The following is a 13,405-nucleotide window of genomic DNA, read 5'->3' on the forward strand; positions in this document are numbered from 1 at the left end:
CGGTGACATTTGGAGAGGTGGAAGGAGTATACTCCTTATAGAAGTTTAGCTCAGTCCACAATGTGTGCAGATCATAGTATTACTAGGACAAGGTGAACCCTCTCTGCCTCAGGTCACAAACCTTTTGGCACAGTTTGAAGACCTGAGCATCATTTCCCTCTTGAAAATAGATATCTTAGATAAACTTCAAATCTTCGCAATAGAGTTAGAAGGAGATAGCCACATGAAAGTTGTGACTACATAGAGTTGACAGTGAATGCCATAACTATAGAGTTGGCACACTCTTACTTGTCAATCTCAAGATCGATGGTTGAACGCTTTGAGATTCCAGTGAAGTTCCCGTAATATCCACGAGACTTGATGGAGATACAGATTGAACGTGGCCACATAAGGTAATTTGTTTTATAAAGCTTGATAGCACAAGGAGAAAAGGTGGGAATAGCTAAGGTGTATATACATAAGTGGAAGAAAATGAGCTGGTAGACATGGTTGCAACTTAAGAGGGGCAGTGCTAGTGAAAGAGGCACCAACCGGAGGTAGAAGAAGCATAAAAAACCATCAAAGATAGGAAAAGGCTAAAAAAACCTAAAAATTGATGAAAACCATTACAAAACAATTTTAGATATAGCTCTAAAATAGATTCCTGATACGATAAAGTGGCTAGTTTATACTACTACAAGGATAAGGAGCACCAATCGCAATAAACATCAAGACGATCAGAGTATCGAGCAGGGAAAAAACACCTTGATAAGAAAAAATTGATTTCAGGGGGAAAACCCTGAAAAAATCCATGGAAAGAAGCTAGGTCTTTCAAATCATTATAGAAGAAGTCTGAGAGCCCAAGGGAGAAGGGAGATGGAGGCTAGTGGCTCTGTTGGTGGTTTAAGAAACAACCATCGAGAGAGAGAAGTAGAAGAAGAGAGATGGAAGGAGGCATAGATGGAGGGAAGCGTTGGGAGAGAGAAAAATAGAGAAAAGGGGGAAAGGAGGATACCCTTATGCCCCATTTGTTTCATGGGGAGCATGGGGTGGGGTTTTCTGAAATGTGGGTCCCATATGGTAGTGGGGTGAGAGACTGGAATGAGAAAGTGGAGGAGGGTTACGGTAGCATCTCACCCCATTATGTTTGGTTGGGACTTGGGAGGGATGGTTCGAGGTGAGGAGAGAATAGTATAGTTGCATCTACCCACTCAACTTTAGGAGAGAGATTGAAGTGAACTGAGTGCGATGAGGGAGATGAGAGAGATGGTAGTGCAAGGCGGTGGAGTGAGATGAGGGAGAGGAAAATGCCTTCAAATGGCCCAACCGTTGAAGCTTACAAATAGGGGATTTTCGTAACTCATAAAGGGATTGGCTCTCCAAAGATGAACGCGGAAAATAAATTTGTTTTCTTTCGCTGACCTAGAGTGTTTTAGCTTAGTCACGGAGATGTAATTTCTTCATTATAAAGGATGTAAGGATTGAGGAGTATAATTCAAATCTTCCTATTAGTTGAAAAGAACAAAAAAAAATTGGGCTCCCTTTTCATTCTCAAGGTTTCTCTTCTTTCCCATTTTCTCTCTCTGTAAAAAATAACCTAAAACACCCAAAAAAATCATCTTCTTAGTTTCTTCTTTCCTTTATCATCCCACCATTAGAAAAATTCTATTCTCATATAAACTAATAACTTAGGTTGTGAGGAACATGTTTAATAACAATTTCTTTTATTTATTTACTGTAGGTCACTTCAGTTCTTCACCACACCTCTGCAGCAATCACCATTCTGCCTACCCATCTTCCCTATGAACCCCTACCCCCTACTACTCCCCTTCATCACGAGCCACCTACCTCCTACTCCTCTTCCCCATGAGCCACCTATTGGCCTTCGTGATCTAAAATTTGAGTTGTTACTCCTCTTACCCATGATCCCCTTTAGACTTTAATGTTTGAAATCCACCTCCTTTGCACGATAACTTGAACACTAAAAACAACTATTACTTGATTTTTCTTTGACTTCCCTACTAGAGCCCCACCAAATTGATGGGACTTTGAGAGAGCAGGGGTGGAGAAAGCATTAACTCGAAAGGAATTCTGACAACTTTAAGATTTTCTATTATAAATCCCACCTCCTAAAACTAAACAACCTGAACTCTCATCAGGGTGGACAAGTTCATATAACTATCCCACCCCTTAACTCCCACCCCAAACCAAGCCTTAGGGCCTTGGATCCAAAGGCTCTGATACCATGTTGGATGGGTAATGACTTGTGTAGAAAATGACACCAACCTTCTTTATTTATAATAATAGAGAAAAAGTCCTACATTATTATAATGACCATTAAACCTCTTAAGGACTTAAGGACTTGGTTGGAATCTGATACTTTTCCTAAAACCTATTATCGCAACAGCCAGAAACATAAATATGCAAGAACAAGCAATAATCCACTATATTTCTAAAAATAAGCAAGACATGCCCCATGAAACAAAAAATGAAGTGTAAATCTGCATCTACTTTGATCAAAGATTTTAGATTATTAGGCCTTGTTAGTTTGATGGAGAAAAGTGAAAAATGTTACAAGGGGTGGGATAATTTGAATCTTTTACAGAAAATCTCAAAAATCATAAGTTGCTCGGATGTATTTCCTAGCAAAATTGCTAGAAAATTTTTTTATAAAATTATGATCATGTCAATTGACGTGGCAGTTCTACTCTTTCACCCCCTCCTCCAAATTCCTACCATTTTCAGTAGGACATTGTGGGAAAGGGAGGGACATATGCGTTTCACTCTCGCTCTTGCTCTCGCTCTCCCCTTAGTCTCTTTTTCATTATTCACTACATGGTAAACATGTTTATCATTGAGAGATTTCAATGGATTCTTCACACAAGTAGGAGTAATGATGTTGTAACATACTACTTTTCTCCACCAAGAAAGTAATGGTGTGTTGCAGTAGCAAGAACAAACCAGAGGCGAATTGGAACGACGATAGTTGATGGTTCGACATGTTACAGTAGTGGGGACGAACCAGCGGCATGCAGCAGCAGTAGATGGTGTTTGAAGAAGAAGAAGAAGGATTAAATTAGTCATTTATGTAATGTGTGGCCCACAAACCCCAATGTTTCTCATATTTTTCTTTCATTTCCTTTTCTTTTCTGTCCCCTGACTTATAGTGGGTCTCACTCCCTCTACTATTCCACTCCTTTTCTTCCGTCAAACAAAAAAGGCCTTTGAAAAATCCGAGGGGAATAGAATTATCCCCATATTAGTTGTCTGAAAATTCGATCCGACTGCTAGTACAAACCATTGGTATCAAAGTTTACGCGGTGGGTCTTTCACAATTTACGTTCTAATAAAGTGAACCCATTTGGAATTGGTGAAATTAATTCAATATTAAAGTGAAAATCACTTCGATTAAGATACATGTAATTGTTTATTTTCTGTGTAGTCTTTGACATGTGAATCATTAAATTTCAATGGTAATCGATATTGGTCGATTGGTTTCGATATTGACAGACATACTAATCTGATACTGATTTTTTAATTATTATTTTATTATTTTATGTCTTTTTGAAATTGACAGTCATATGATAGTGGTTGAACCATTACTCCAGTTTGATATTTATATTGATGTCGACGGAGATTGATACAGAATCTGATGCCAATTACAGAGAGAGAGAGAGAGAGAGAGAGAGAGAGAGATTGGTTTAACTGTTACACAAAGGGGAGATGAGATAAAATATGGGGAAAACATTAAATATAGTTGAAGATAAAAGAAGAAGAAGAATAAAAATAGAGTTTTAGCTTTACAAATAAAGTCTGGCTCTGACTTAACGTAAAGAAGCCTACTTCATCTCATTTGAGATAATTTTGATTTTTTTCAAGACTTTTTTATTTCTTTCCAAACTGCTATTAAATAGACTAAGAAATTAGCCGTTATATAATTACTAGTTTTCCCAAATCTTTCCCACAAACCTTCATATACGTTGCTTGACTACTCCCATTAACTCATGACTTAATATTATAAATACTTTATCCTAACTAGATAACTAAACAACTAACTTATGTCATTTTTTTTTTTTATTCCTACTCTTCGACCTGACTATTCCACCTAGTCCAGTCGATCCCATAACCATTGGATTGGATCGTTAGTGAGATTAATCGAAAATCCAAACAAGCCCATGCTAAATTATGCACTAACTCACCTCTAAATCCATTCTTCTAAGATTGATTTTGTTCTCAAGACCATTCTTTTAGAAATTAAGCCATAATATCGTATAGATCCTCTCATGTTGCTTCAGTCGGTTGTCTTCACTTGATTTAATTGGGGAAGCCATGACCTTGATTCTCAATAGAGAAAATATAGGAAATCTGCTGGTGGACGCTATGTCAGAGCTCTGATACCATTAAGGGGAGATAAAAAAAATAGTGAAAAATGAAAATTATTATACAAAAATAAAATACAGATAAAGATAGAAGAAACATGAGAGAAAATAGGGTTCTGACTTTACAAATGAATCTTGACATCTGAGTTGAGGTCAAGAAGTCTACCTCATCTCGTTTGCTATAATTTTAGGATTTTTTAGGATTTCTTTATTCTTTTTCATACTACTATTAAATATTCTAAGAAATCATCAGTTACATAATTACTAATTCTCATTTCCATTAGAACTCTTTCCCACAGACCTCCATACACGTTTAATAATTCCTATTACCCCCACGACACAATATTGGAAGTAACTTATCAATTACTAATAACTGAACAACTAACCCATGTTAAATATTAAACTAACCAACCCCTAAATCCATGAATGTATCATTATGATTTTGAATCTAAGTTCAAACTGAAATTTTCATCAGAGTTGTGCTAGACTGGCCTCTCGGCCTATCATGCAACTTGTATGATACACAAATCTAAAAGTGACTGCTTAATGTGATTGAAATCAAGAAAAGTTATATCTTAGGCCATTATATTGTTTTTGGGAAGGGTCTTGTGCATGACCACTTTCGAAAATCAAAAGCTTTATATGCAATGAGGTGGATTTTGATATTCCAAAAATGATTTTTCCCCATCAAAGGTTTGTACATGAAACCTTTTGCCTTTTTTTTATTTCATAGGTTCATAATTACATTTTTTAGATAGCCATCTTTGATTTGAGTCCATCCATTTGGACTATGTGCTTCCATGTAACAATTGGAAACTCAAGAAACTCAAGAAAAAAGTGATAACTTTGCTAGGAAAGCCTTGGAAAACTCTAGAACCTCAAAAAACAAAGGAAAACTTTGCCTTAGCTGATGAAGAATATTTTTTTTTACATATATAACCATATTGATCCCTATCCATGGAGAAAAGAAACTCCAAAACAATGAAAGCAAAGAGCACTTGCTTTGGACGACTACACACTGAGCATAGGTCATTGGTTTGCTATTTTTTTAGTATTATTATTATTATTATTATTATTATTATTATTATTATTATTATTATTATTATTATTATTATTATTATCATTATTATTATTATTATTATCAACTTTGTAAGATATACTTTTGGGGGGTTTTTTTCTAGATTTTTTATGATTGTTTTAAATAATTTTATGGTTTTCATTACCGGCTTTAGGTATAGAACCTTCCCCCCCGCCCATTTTTCATGTTTTCTCTCTTTCTAGACTAGACTAGCCTAGGGGTATTTCATCATTTTTCTTGTACACAAATTTCATATATTTTATATTTTTTATTATTTTTTTATAACTTTAAGTCCCTATATATTACATTTGTATGATACTCCATTGTTGTATGACCCTGATCCCTATGTCACTATGATTCATATGTGTTTTTATGTTGTGATGTGATGAATATGTATAAATGAGGATAATTCTATAATTTTCTCACCATTTTCGTATGATTTCCTATGATGTTATATCTCTGAATATCGTGCTCAATGAGTTCTAACTGCATGAATGCGGCAATCTTTATTTTACAATTCAATGGATGGTTAGGTACCAAGATGTTGAAGGTATAGCACGATAATGACTGTTTGTAATTTCCAATTTATATATATGCTAGATAGGGTTTTGTCATGATTTTTTCCATATTATTTCAACATGTATGCTTTAAATTCAATATACTAACCATGCAGAACTAGCTGGATGAAGCTCTGACGATTTGACTCATTCTTTTTCTTTTATTTTGCTATGTATGTTAAGTGAAGTGTTAGATTTGAGTCTTAAACCCTATCTAGGTGGTGACCCTCAATCAGTAGAAACCATTGGATCCATTTACCCCCCCCCCCTCCTTTGTCCCTCGGCAAATTTCGTTTGGATCAAAGCTTGACATGGCTTGACTATGAAGTTTGAAGTTTGTTATGTGCCGATTCGGTGTGGTCTCCTATCTACTTGACTATTGAAATAGTTAAATCATATTTCTCATTGGCCTGACAACTAATGATAAATTTAAGAGATGGCACTGTGTTGCTCTGCCTAGAGAAGTTGATAAAACAATTGAAATGTGGCAAAATCTCCAACTGATTTTGACCAACGAGGTGGGTGAGTAGCAAGATCGCATAAGGGTTCATTTTGGATTGACCACATCTTAGATTTGTTTATTCTAAATCATCCTATGCCCTACTTGTGGTTGATCTTACACAATCAGAGGAGCTCCTACCTTGCTTTTTTTTTTTTGGTGCTTTGTGTAGGAGACATAGGACTCTGATTAGGCTAAATTTAGGACTATGTTTATGCACCAAACTTTAGTGATAGACAGGATGCCAGTGCTTTGTGTAGGAGACATAGGACTCTGATTAGGCTAAATTTAGGACTATGTTTATGCACCAAACTTTAGTGATAGACAGGATGCCATGCCATATGGCAGTTACGGTTGTTAATTTAGTATTAATACCGATATTGATATCGAAATTGTATCAAATTATAGTATCAATATAGAAGAAGATTCAATATGATTTTGGGATGATACATAGTATCTTGATTGGTTTGGTACTATATCTATTTTTTTGACAAAAGTCTTTGGTATGTATCGAATCATACAAAAATATCAAAATTATACCGAATATCAAAATCATATTGATTAATACCCTTCCTGAATACCCAATTATTATCTACATATGCATGGAAGGCCAAAAAAAAAAAAAAAAATGTGACGATATTGAATAGAAATCTTATCAAAACTATACTGAGTTGAAACGGTATCGATATTGAAATGTAGGAACTTTCTTGGTATGATTTCGATATCTTTTCTTGATATATTGTACCATACTGAATATTGTCACCCTTAACTACACTAGACTAGCCCTTGTGTGAGGCCAAACAAAAATGGCATTTGATCTATCAACTTCCCATGTTTATAAGCCTGTAAAATTTAAGCCCCAGTCTAAGTCCAAGCCCAACCTAATTGGTCTTTTTTGCAATGGCATTTGATCTATCAACTTCCCATTTATATAAACCTATAAAATTGTTACCAAAAAAAAAAAAAGCCTGTGAAATTTAAGCCTCAATCTAATTGGTCTTTGTGCCTATAGCCCATAGTTATTTAATTCACCGAATAATTCGTGAATTATTTAGCCAAATATAATTTTTTTCAATTATATGAAAAATTCTAACCGAATCCAAATAAAAAAGGGTAAAATTCGAGATTTTTTCTAATTTAATTTTAAAACCCAGATGAAATGTCCAAACCAAATTATTCGGTCCACAGAAACCCACTTAAAAAAAAAAAAAAAAGAACAACAAAGGGAAAATTATGCTCCCCTCACCTACAGTGTGCCAAAATTACATGTGGATCCAAGGGTTTGGAAGAATTATGGCCCCCTTCCATAGCTATAATGGTGTTAATAAACTGTTAGATTTAAATTTGAAAAGTCCATATTACCCTTAATTTGAAAAATGACTTAATCTTGAAGGACCATTATACCCTTCTGTTCCTCTTATACCCAAACACTCAAGTAACTTTCGGAAAACCCTAAATCAGGAAGGAAGAAGAGCCAAGATGACAATAGTAGAAATCACTTGCAGTTGGTGGTGCCAAAAGCAATTGCTTTTGCATTTGATGTAAAGAAAGAAGACCCAAGGAAGAGAGTGATGACGATATGGGTTTTCTTCAATTCGATTACCCGATCCGCTATGGTGGTTCGATTTAGTCTTCTTTTACGGGCTTCCCTCATTTGTCTTGGCATGAAGAAGAACCATTGCTCAAGGTCTCAGTGGCACAACTCTCATGCAAATTCTGAAACCAAGCACATAACAAAATTAGATTCAGAAAAAAAAATAAAAAATATGACATTTAGCTCAGTGCAGGTCTGGTTCCATTCCTTCTAGCTTGTTATGTAGATAGAAGGAAATTAGTTCTTCTTCATTCATATTAGTTTGAGGTTTAAAGTTTAGACTATCTAATCAGAAGAGAGAGAAAAGTGCATAGAAAGTAGAAACTCATTTATTCATTCTTGAACTCACATTCACATAGCCATCCTCTCACTCTTGACTGAGTTATTTCAATTGTTCTTCATTTTGAATCGAGATATATCTATTGTGACTTGTGACTTGTGAATTGAGATATATCTATTGTGACTTGTGAGAAAATCACTACCCGATCAATCTCGGTTCTAGGTCTTCTAGGCCTGCTGCTGAACCCATGACGAGGCAAGTTCTGAAAATTAGAGGTTGAAGACGATAGAGAGGTTGCCTTCCCTCTTTTGTTTTAATCGAAGGACATATAGGTAAGTTCACCTATGAAAAAAGGATATTTTGGATATTATAAGGTATTATATTAGGTGACATCATCAACTAACAGTCCAATAGTCACCAACGATTTATATCTAATTGTAAAAATCTTAGGAAGTATAGAGGAAAGAGATGTAAATCCTTCAAACCCTTAGATCCACATGGAAAAATAGGTTTTTCACTTTTCCCATCTTCTTTCTCCCCAATTTTTCGCCTCCAAAGTCTACCGTAAAACTCTACCGTTCAGGCCCTCTGTTTTGCTTCTAGCGGCTACTCACCTACACAAAACTTTTTGCAGTCTTGAATCTATTCTGTGCTGGTTGCAGCCACACGAACACAGGTATGTGTGGCCTGCGGCCAGACTAGCTGTGCTGATTTAAGCGTAGACATAGAAGGAATGCCACACAGGCTGTGAAGAACAGAGAATGCTTATTTCAAACATCCTTCCGTCTCGAGCCCCTCTCACCAATACTACTAATCTCCGGCACCGTCTCTGCTACTCTTCTTATTGTACATCCACAGTATTAAAGGTAAACCAACAGCAACGAGCCCTTCCAGAAGCACCATTAAAGGATACTCGACGACAACCACAGCGACAGCAGAGAAAAGAACTATTCGGTGGCTCTGAGAACGCAATCCAACGCGTAATTGCCATTATAAAATCATGTTCAACGAAGGACCGCTTGCTCCAAATCCACGCCCACATCATCAATACATTCCTCATTCAAGAACACAGCATCTCAGCCGAATTCCTGTCATTAGCAGCACTTTCACCATTTCGAGACCTGAGTTACTCCCGCAAATTTTTCTCTCAAATATCGGAACCCACTACTTCCCACTATAATATAATGATAAGAGCCCACTCACGGAGTGATTCACCAGACCAGGGCCTTTTCTTCTACAACCAAATGAGAGAGCGAGGTGTCTGCCCAAACCCCTTGTCGTCTTCCTTTGCCCTTCAGTCATGCACTCGAATTTCGTTTCTTAATGGTGGTAGACAGATCCATGCGCGGATTTTGCGAGATGGGCATCAATCCGATCATCTCCTGCTGACTACTTTGATGGGTTTCTATGCTACTTGTGAGAATGGTCTTGAGGCCTGTCGAGTGTTCAACGAAATGTCCCATCCTGATACTGTTGCTTGGAACGTTTTGATTTCTTGCTACACTCGCAATGGTCGCACCGGAGATGCTTTGGGTCTCTTCAATGTCATGCAGAATCCACCATATGGGTCTGAACCGGATGATGTCACTTGCCTTCTTCTCCTACAGGCGTGTGCACATATGGGTGCTTTGGATTTTGGCGAGAAGATTCATAGTTACATTAATGAACATGGTTATGGAAATGCTGTCCATCTTCGAAATTCTCTTATTGCAATGTACTCACGGTGCGGGTGTGTGGACAAGGCCTTCCAAGTGTTCCAGGGGATGTCGGAGAGGAATGTGGTTACCTGGAGTGCAATGATTTCTGGGATGGCGATGAATGGTCATGAAAGACAAGCCATTCTAACATTCGAAGAGATGCAAAGAAATGGAGTTCTCCCTGATGACCAGACTTTTACTGGGGTCTTTTCTGCTTGTAGTCATGGTGGTTTGGTTGATCAAGGTCTGGATATCTTTGATCGAATGAGAACAGAATTTGGTTTAGTGCCGAACATCCATCATTACGGGTGCATGGTCGATCTCTTGGGTCGTGCAGGTTTGCTTGATCAGGCCTACAACCTTATATGTTCAATGCTGGTCAAACCAGATGCAACAATTTGGAGGACTCTATTAGGGGCTTGCAGAATCCATGGCCATTTTGAACTTGGAAATCGTGTTATCGAGCATTTAATCGAGTTGAAAGGGCAAGAAGCTGGGGATTATGTATTGTTATTAAATATTTATGCTTCATCTGGACTCTGGGAGAAGGTAGCAGAGATGAGGAGGTTTATGAAGGAGAAGGGAATCCAAACCACACCTGGCAGCAGTACAATTGAATTGAAAGGAGAAGTCCATGAGTTTGTGGTAGATGATAATTCACATCCAAGGAAGGTGGAGATTTATGAGATGCTCGATGAGATAGGAAAGCAACTTAAGATTGCAGGCTATGTTGCTGATATGTCAGCTGAACTTCACAATCTTGGCATGGAAGAGAAGGGGAATGCTTTGTCTTATCACAGTGAGAAGCTGGCCATTGCTTTTGGAGTTCTTGCAACTCCTCCTGGCACAACAATCAGAGTGGCTAAGAACCTTCGAATCTGTGTTGATTGCCATAATTTTGCAAAGATTCTTTCTGGAGTCTATAACCGAGAGGTGATAATTAGAGACCGCAGCCGGTTCCACCATTTCCGAGAAGGGTACTGCTCCTGTCAGGATTATTGGTAGCAGTCTTGCGGCAGGTTGGAGAGCAAGGCTTAGAAATTTCTGGTGAAATGAGCATATGACTAATGATACAGAAGACAAGACTCTAAAATATGGATAATCACTCTGTAGTAAATGATTTTAAGGTGGCACCAGGGATCTGACATACTTCTTGATTGATGACAAGGAAAATTAGTAATTCTGCATGAGCTTGCCAGATAAGGATCTTAAGCGCCACCTAAAAGGATTGTGCTTTCAAGTTTGGTCTAATGAAGGTGGAAACATTTGTGAAGCGTTCCATGGAAGAATCTTACTAGAATGAGTTCAGAAACTGATCTTCCAAATTCAGCTTTCATAGTGTCTACCTTGTCGGAACATGTGTGCTGATTATGACTTCTTATATAAGTGTTAAACGAAATGCCATGTCCTTCAAAGTAATTGTCCCAAAAGTTGGTACGACAGAAGCCTGAAACTTGTGAGTTCTACCCTTCATTCCTGTCAAACCTTAAAGTTATGACTTCCACCATTTTATTCCTGTATCCTGGACATGGAAGCCCTAAATTTCTGGATGTTTGAACAACTCTATAAAACGAAAGATCTTATGAGTCACAACACATGGTGCTGACCGAAGTCTAAATCAGATGGGTGATTTACTGACACCTTCTAAGTCTCATTAGAAAGCATGGCTCTATTTTATCCCTTATCAAGTTCAGTGTTCACTCTCAATTTTCGTAGATCATACTTTGCCAAAGGTTTTGCAAATTGAAGAAAAATATTTCCTGTGCATACTCTGCCAAATTGGTTTGAAGTTTGTGTGTATCTGAGATAGGTATGTGTTTTTATCTTCAATGGGAATGGTACAACTGGCTACCTCATTTCAGAACTGCTGAGTTTTCAATTTGATAACACTTGCTGGAAACTTTTAAAGCTATTGATCCTCAACTCAACTCAACTGAGCCTTTCCCAACTACTTGTGGTGCTGTAAACATGTCGGATCTGTTGATCCTCTGCTGCCTTAATTGTCTCGAGATAACGTGCAGCAGCCTCATTTTCTGATCATCGTTCTGTGATTGGGATGATAATTTCATCTTTTTTGCCTTCAACAGGCATTTATCTCTGGAGCAGCCAAGCTACACTTTCATGTTCTGCACATGTGCTTGAATCACTCTCCCAACTGGTAAAAATATGAGGTGAAGATGTCAAGTTCTGTCATTGCTATTTTTCTGCTGAAGTTGCTTCATTGAAGAAGGGAGACAACAGTCAAAGGTATGAATCATTAGGAGCATCTATACCACCAAGGGGGTTCTTTTGGTCCTCTACCACTCTTTGCTTGCACTGTTCCTGTCTTTATGGTGCCTAAATTACTGTATTGAAAGCTTGACTGAGAGGTAACGAGAGCACTATATTTGATCATGTTGGTGTAATCATTGCCATGGGTTCCTGGAATTTCAAAAAAGCTGAACTTGTTGAGAGAGTCTGTTGCATGAGTGGCTTTTGGGTATCCAGACTGAGTAGACCTGGAGTGACTTATTCTCCTGCACCAAAGGCGCTTTTGTACTTCATATGCCTAGAAAACTGCCACAATAGGTACATAATGTTAATTTATTCACATACATGGCGGGCAGAATTACCTGGTAGTTTGTAGGAACCATTCTGTGGCTACCCGTGGAACCAGAAGTGGAGAAAGTAATGGTAGGTGCTAGATCTGCAATCTATGGGTTGCCTGGACGATCCATTGTACATGGCTTGCCAATATAAGAATTAGTGCTCCGTAGACTATATAGAGTTCTTTTGGAAATGTTCGTATTTTTTGCCTCTTATTTTCTGTATTCTCTATTCAAGTAGATGTTATTAGCTAGTAGGGATTCCCGCTAACTCATTCTCGAAAGTTGTTAAGCTAAATGTGAAAATATTGAGGTTTAGGACAGCATCAATGTTAGGTGTATAAAAAGGGGTGTATGGTGGTAGAGGGTTATTCCGATAGGTGAAGCATTATATAGTTATTTGTGCGGAGGGTGAATTTAAATATGAGTAGTTATTGAGTCCTAGTGGGAAGTCATTGTATTAGTGGATTGAGAAGTTTTAACTTTACTTGTAATAGGCAAAATGGTAGTGGTACGTGCAGGAAAATAAGGTTGCGAAAATTTCTTTACTGATAATCGTAGATTTTGCTGTGTTGAATCATAATCGTTGAACCTTTTCCTCATCATTTCACCTGAAACTGGCTGTAACGATGACAGCAGGTCATTCTCGGTAACCGAATCATCTTCACTGCTTGATCATAGTTTTCATAGAAGGACTCATCATCCTCTTTGTTGAATCATTGCTTAAACCTTAATTTCGTATCACAGGGACTCATCC

At 37.5% G+C, this 13,405-nt stretch overlaps 1 protein-coding gene across 1 annotated transcript; it reads left to right on the forward strand.

Annotated features, from left to right (window-relative positions):
* The first annotated feature begins 8,848 nt into the window (after positions 1–8,848).
* Positions 8,849–12,516, forward strand: LOC122090188 (pentatricopeptide repeat-containing protein At3g47530). Its single transcript, XM_042660041.1, has 2 exons — positions 8,849–11,519; positions 12,151–12,516. The coding sequence occupies exon 1, from the start codon at positions 9,128–9,130 to the stop codon at positions 11,066–11,068; it is 1,941 nt and encodes a 646-aa protein (XP_042515975.1). The 5' UTR covers positions 8,849–9,127; the 3' UTR covers positions 11,069–11,519; positions 12,151–12,516.
* The last annotated feature ends 889 nt before the right edge of the window (positions 12,517–13,405 follow it).

Source organism: Macadamia integrifolia, chromosome 9 (genome assembly GCF_013358625.1).
Source record: "Macadamia integrifolia cultivar HAES 741 chromosome 9, SCU_Mint_v3, whole genome shotgun sequence".
Classification (NCBI taxonomy): domain Eukaryota; kingdom Viridiplantae; phylum Streptophyta; class Magnoliopsida; order Proteales; family Proteaceae; genus Macadamia; species Macadamia integrifolia.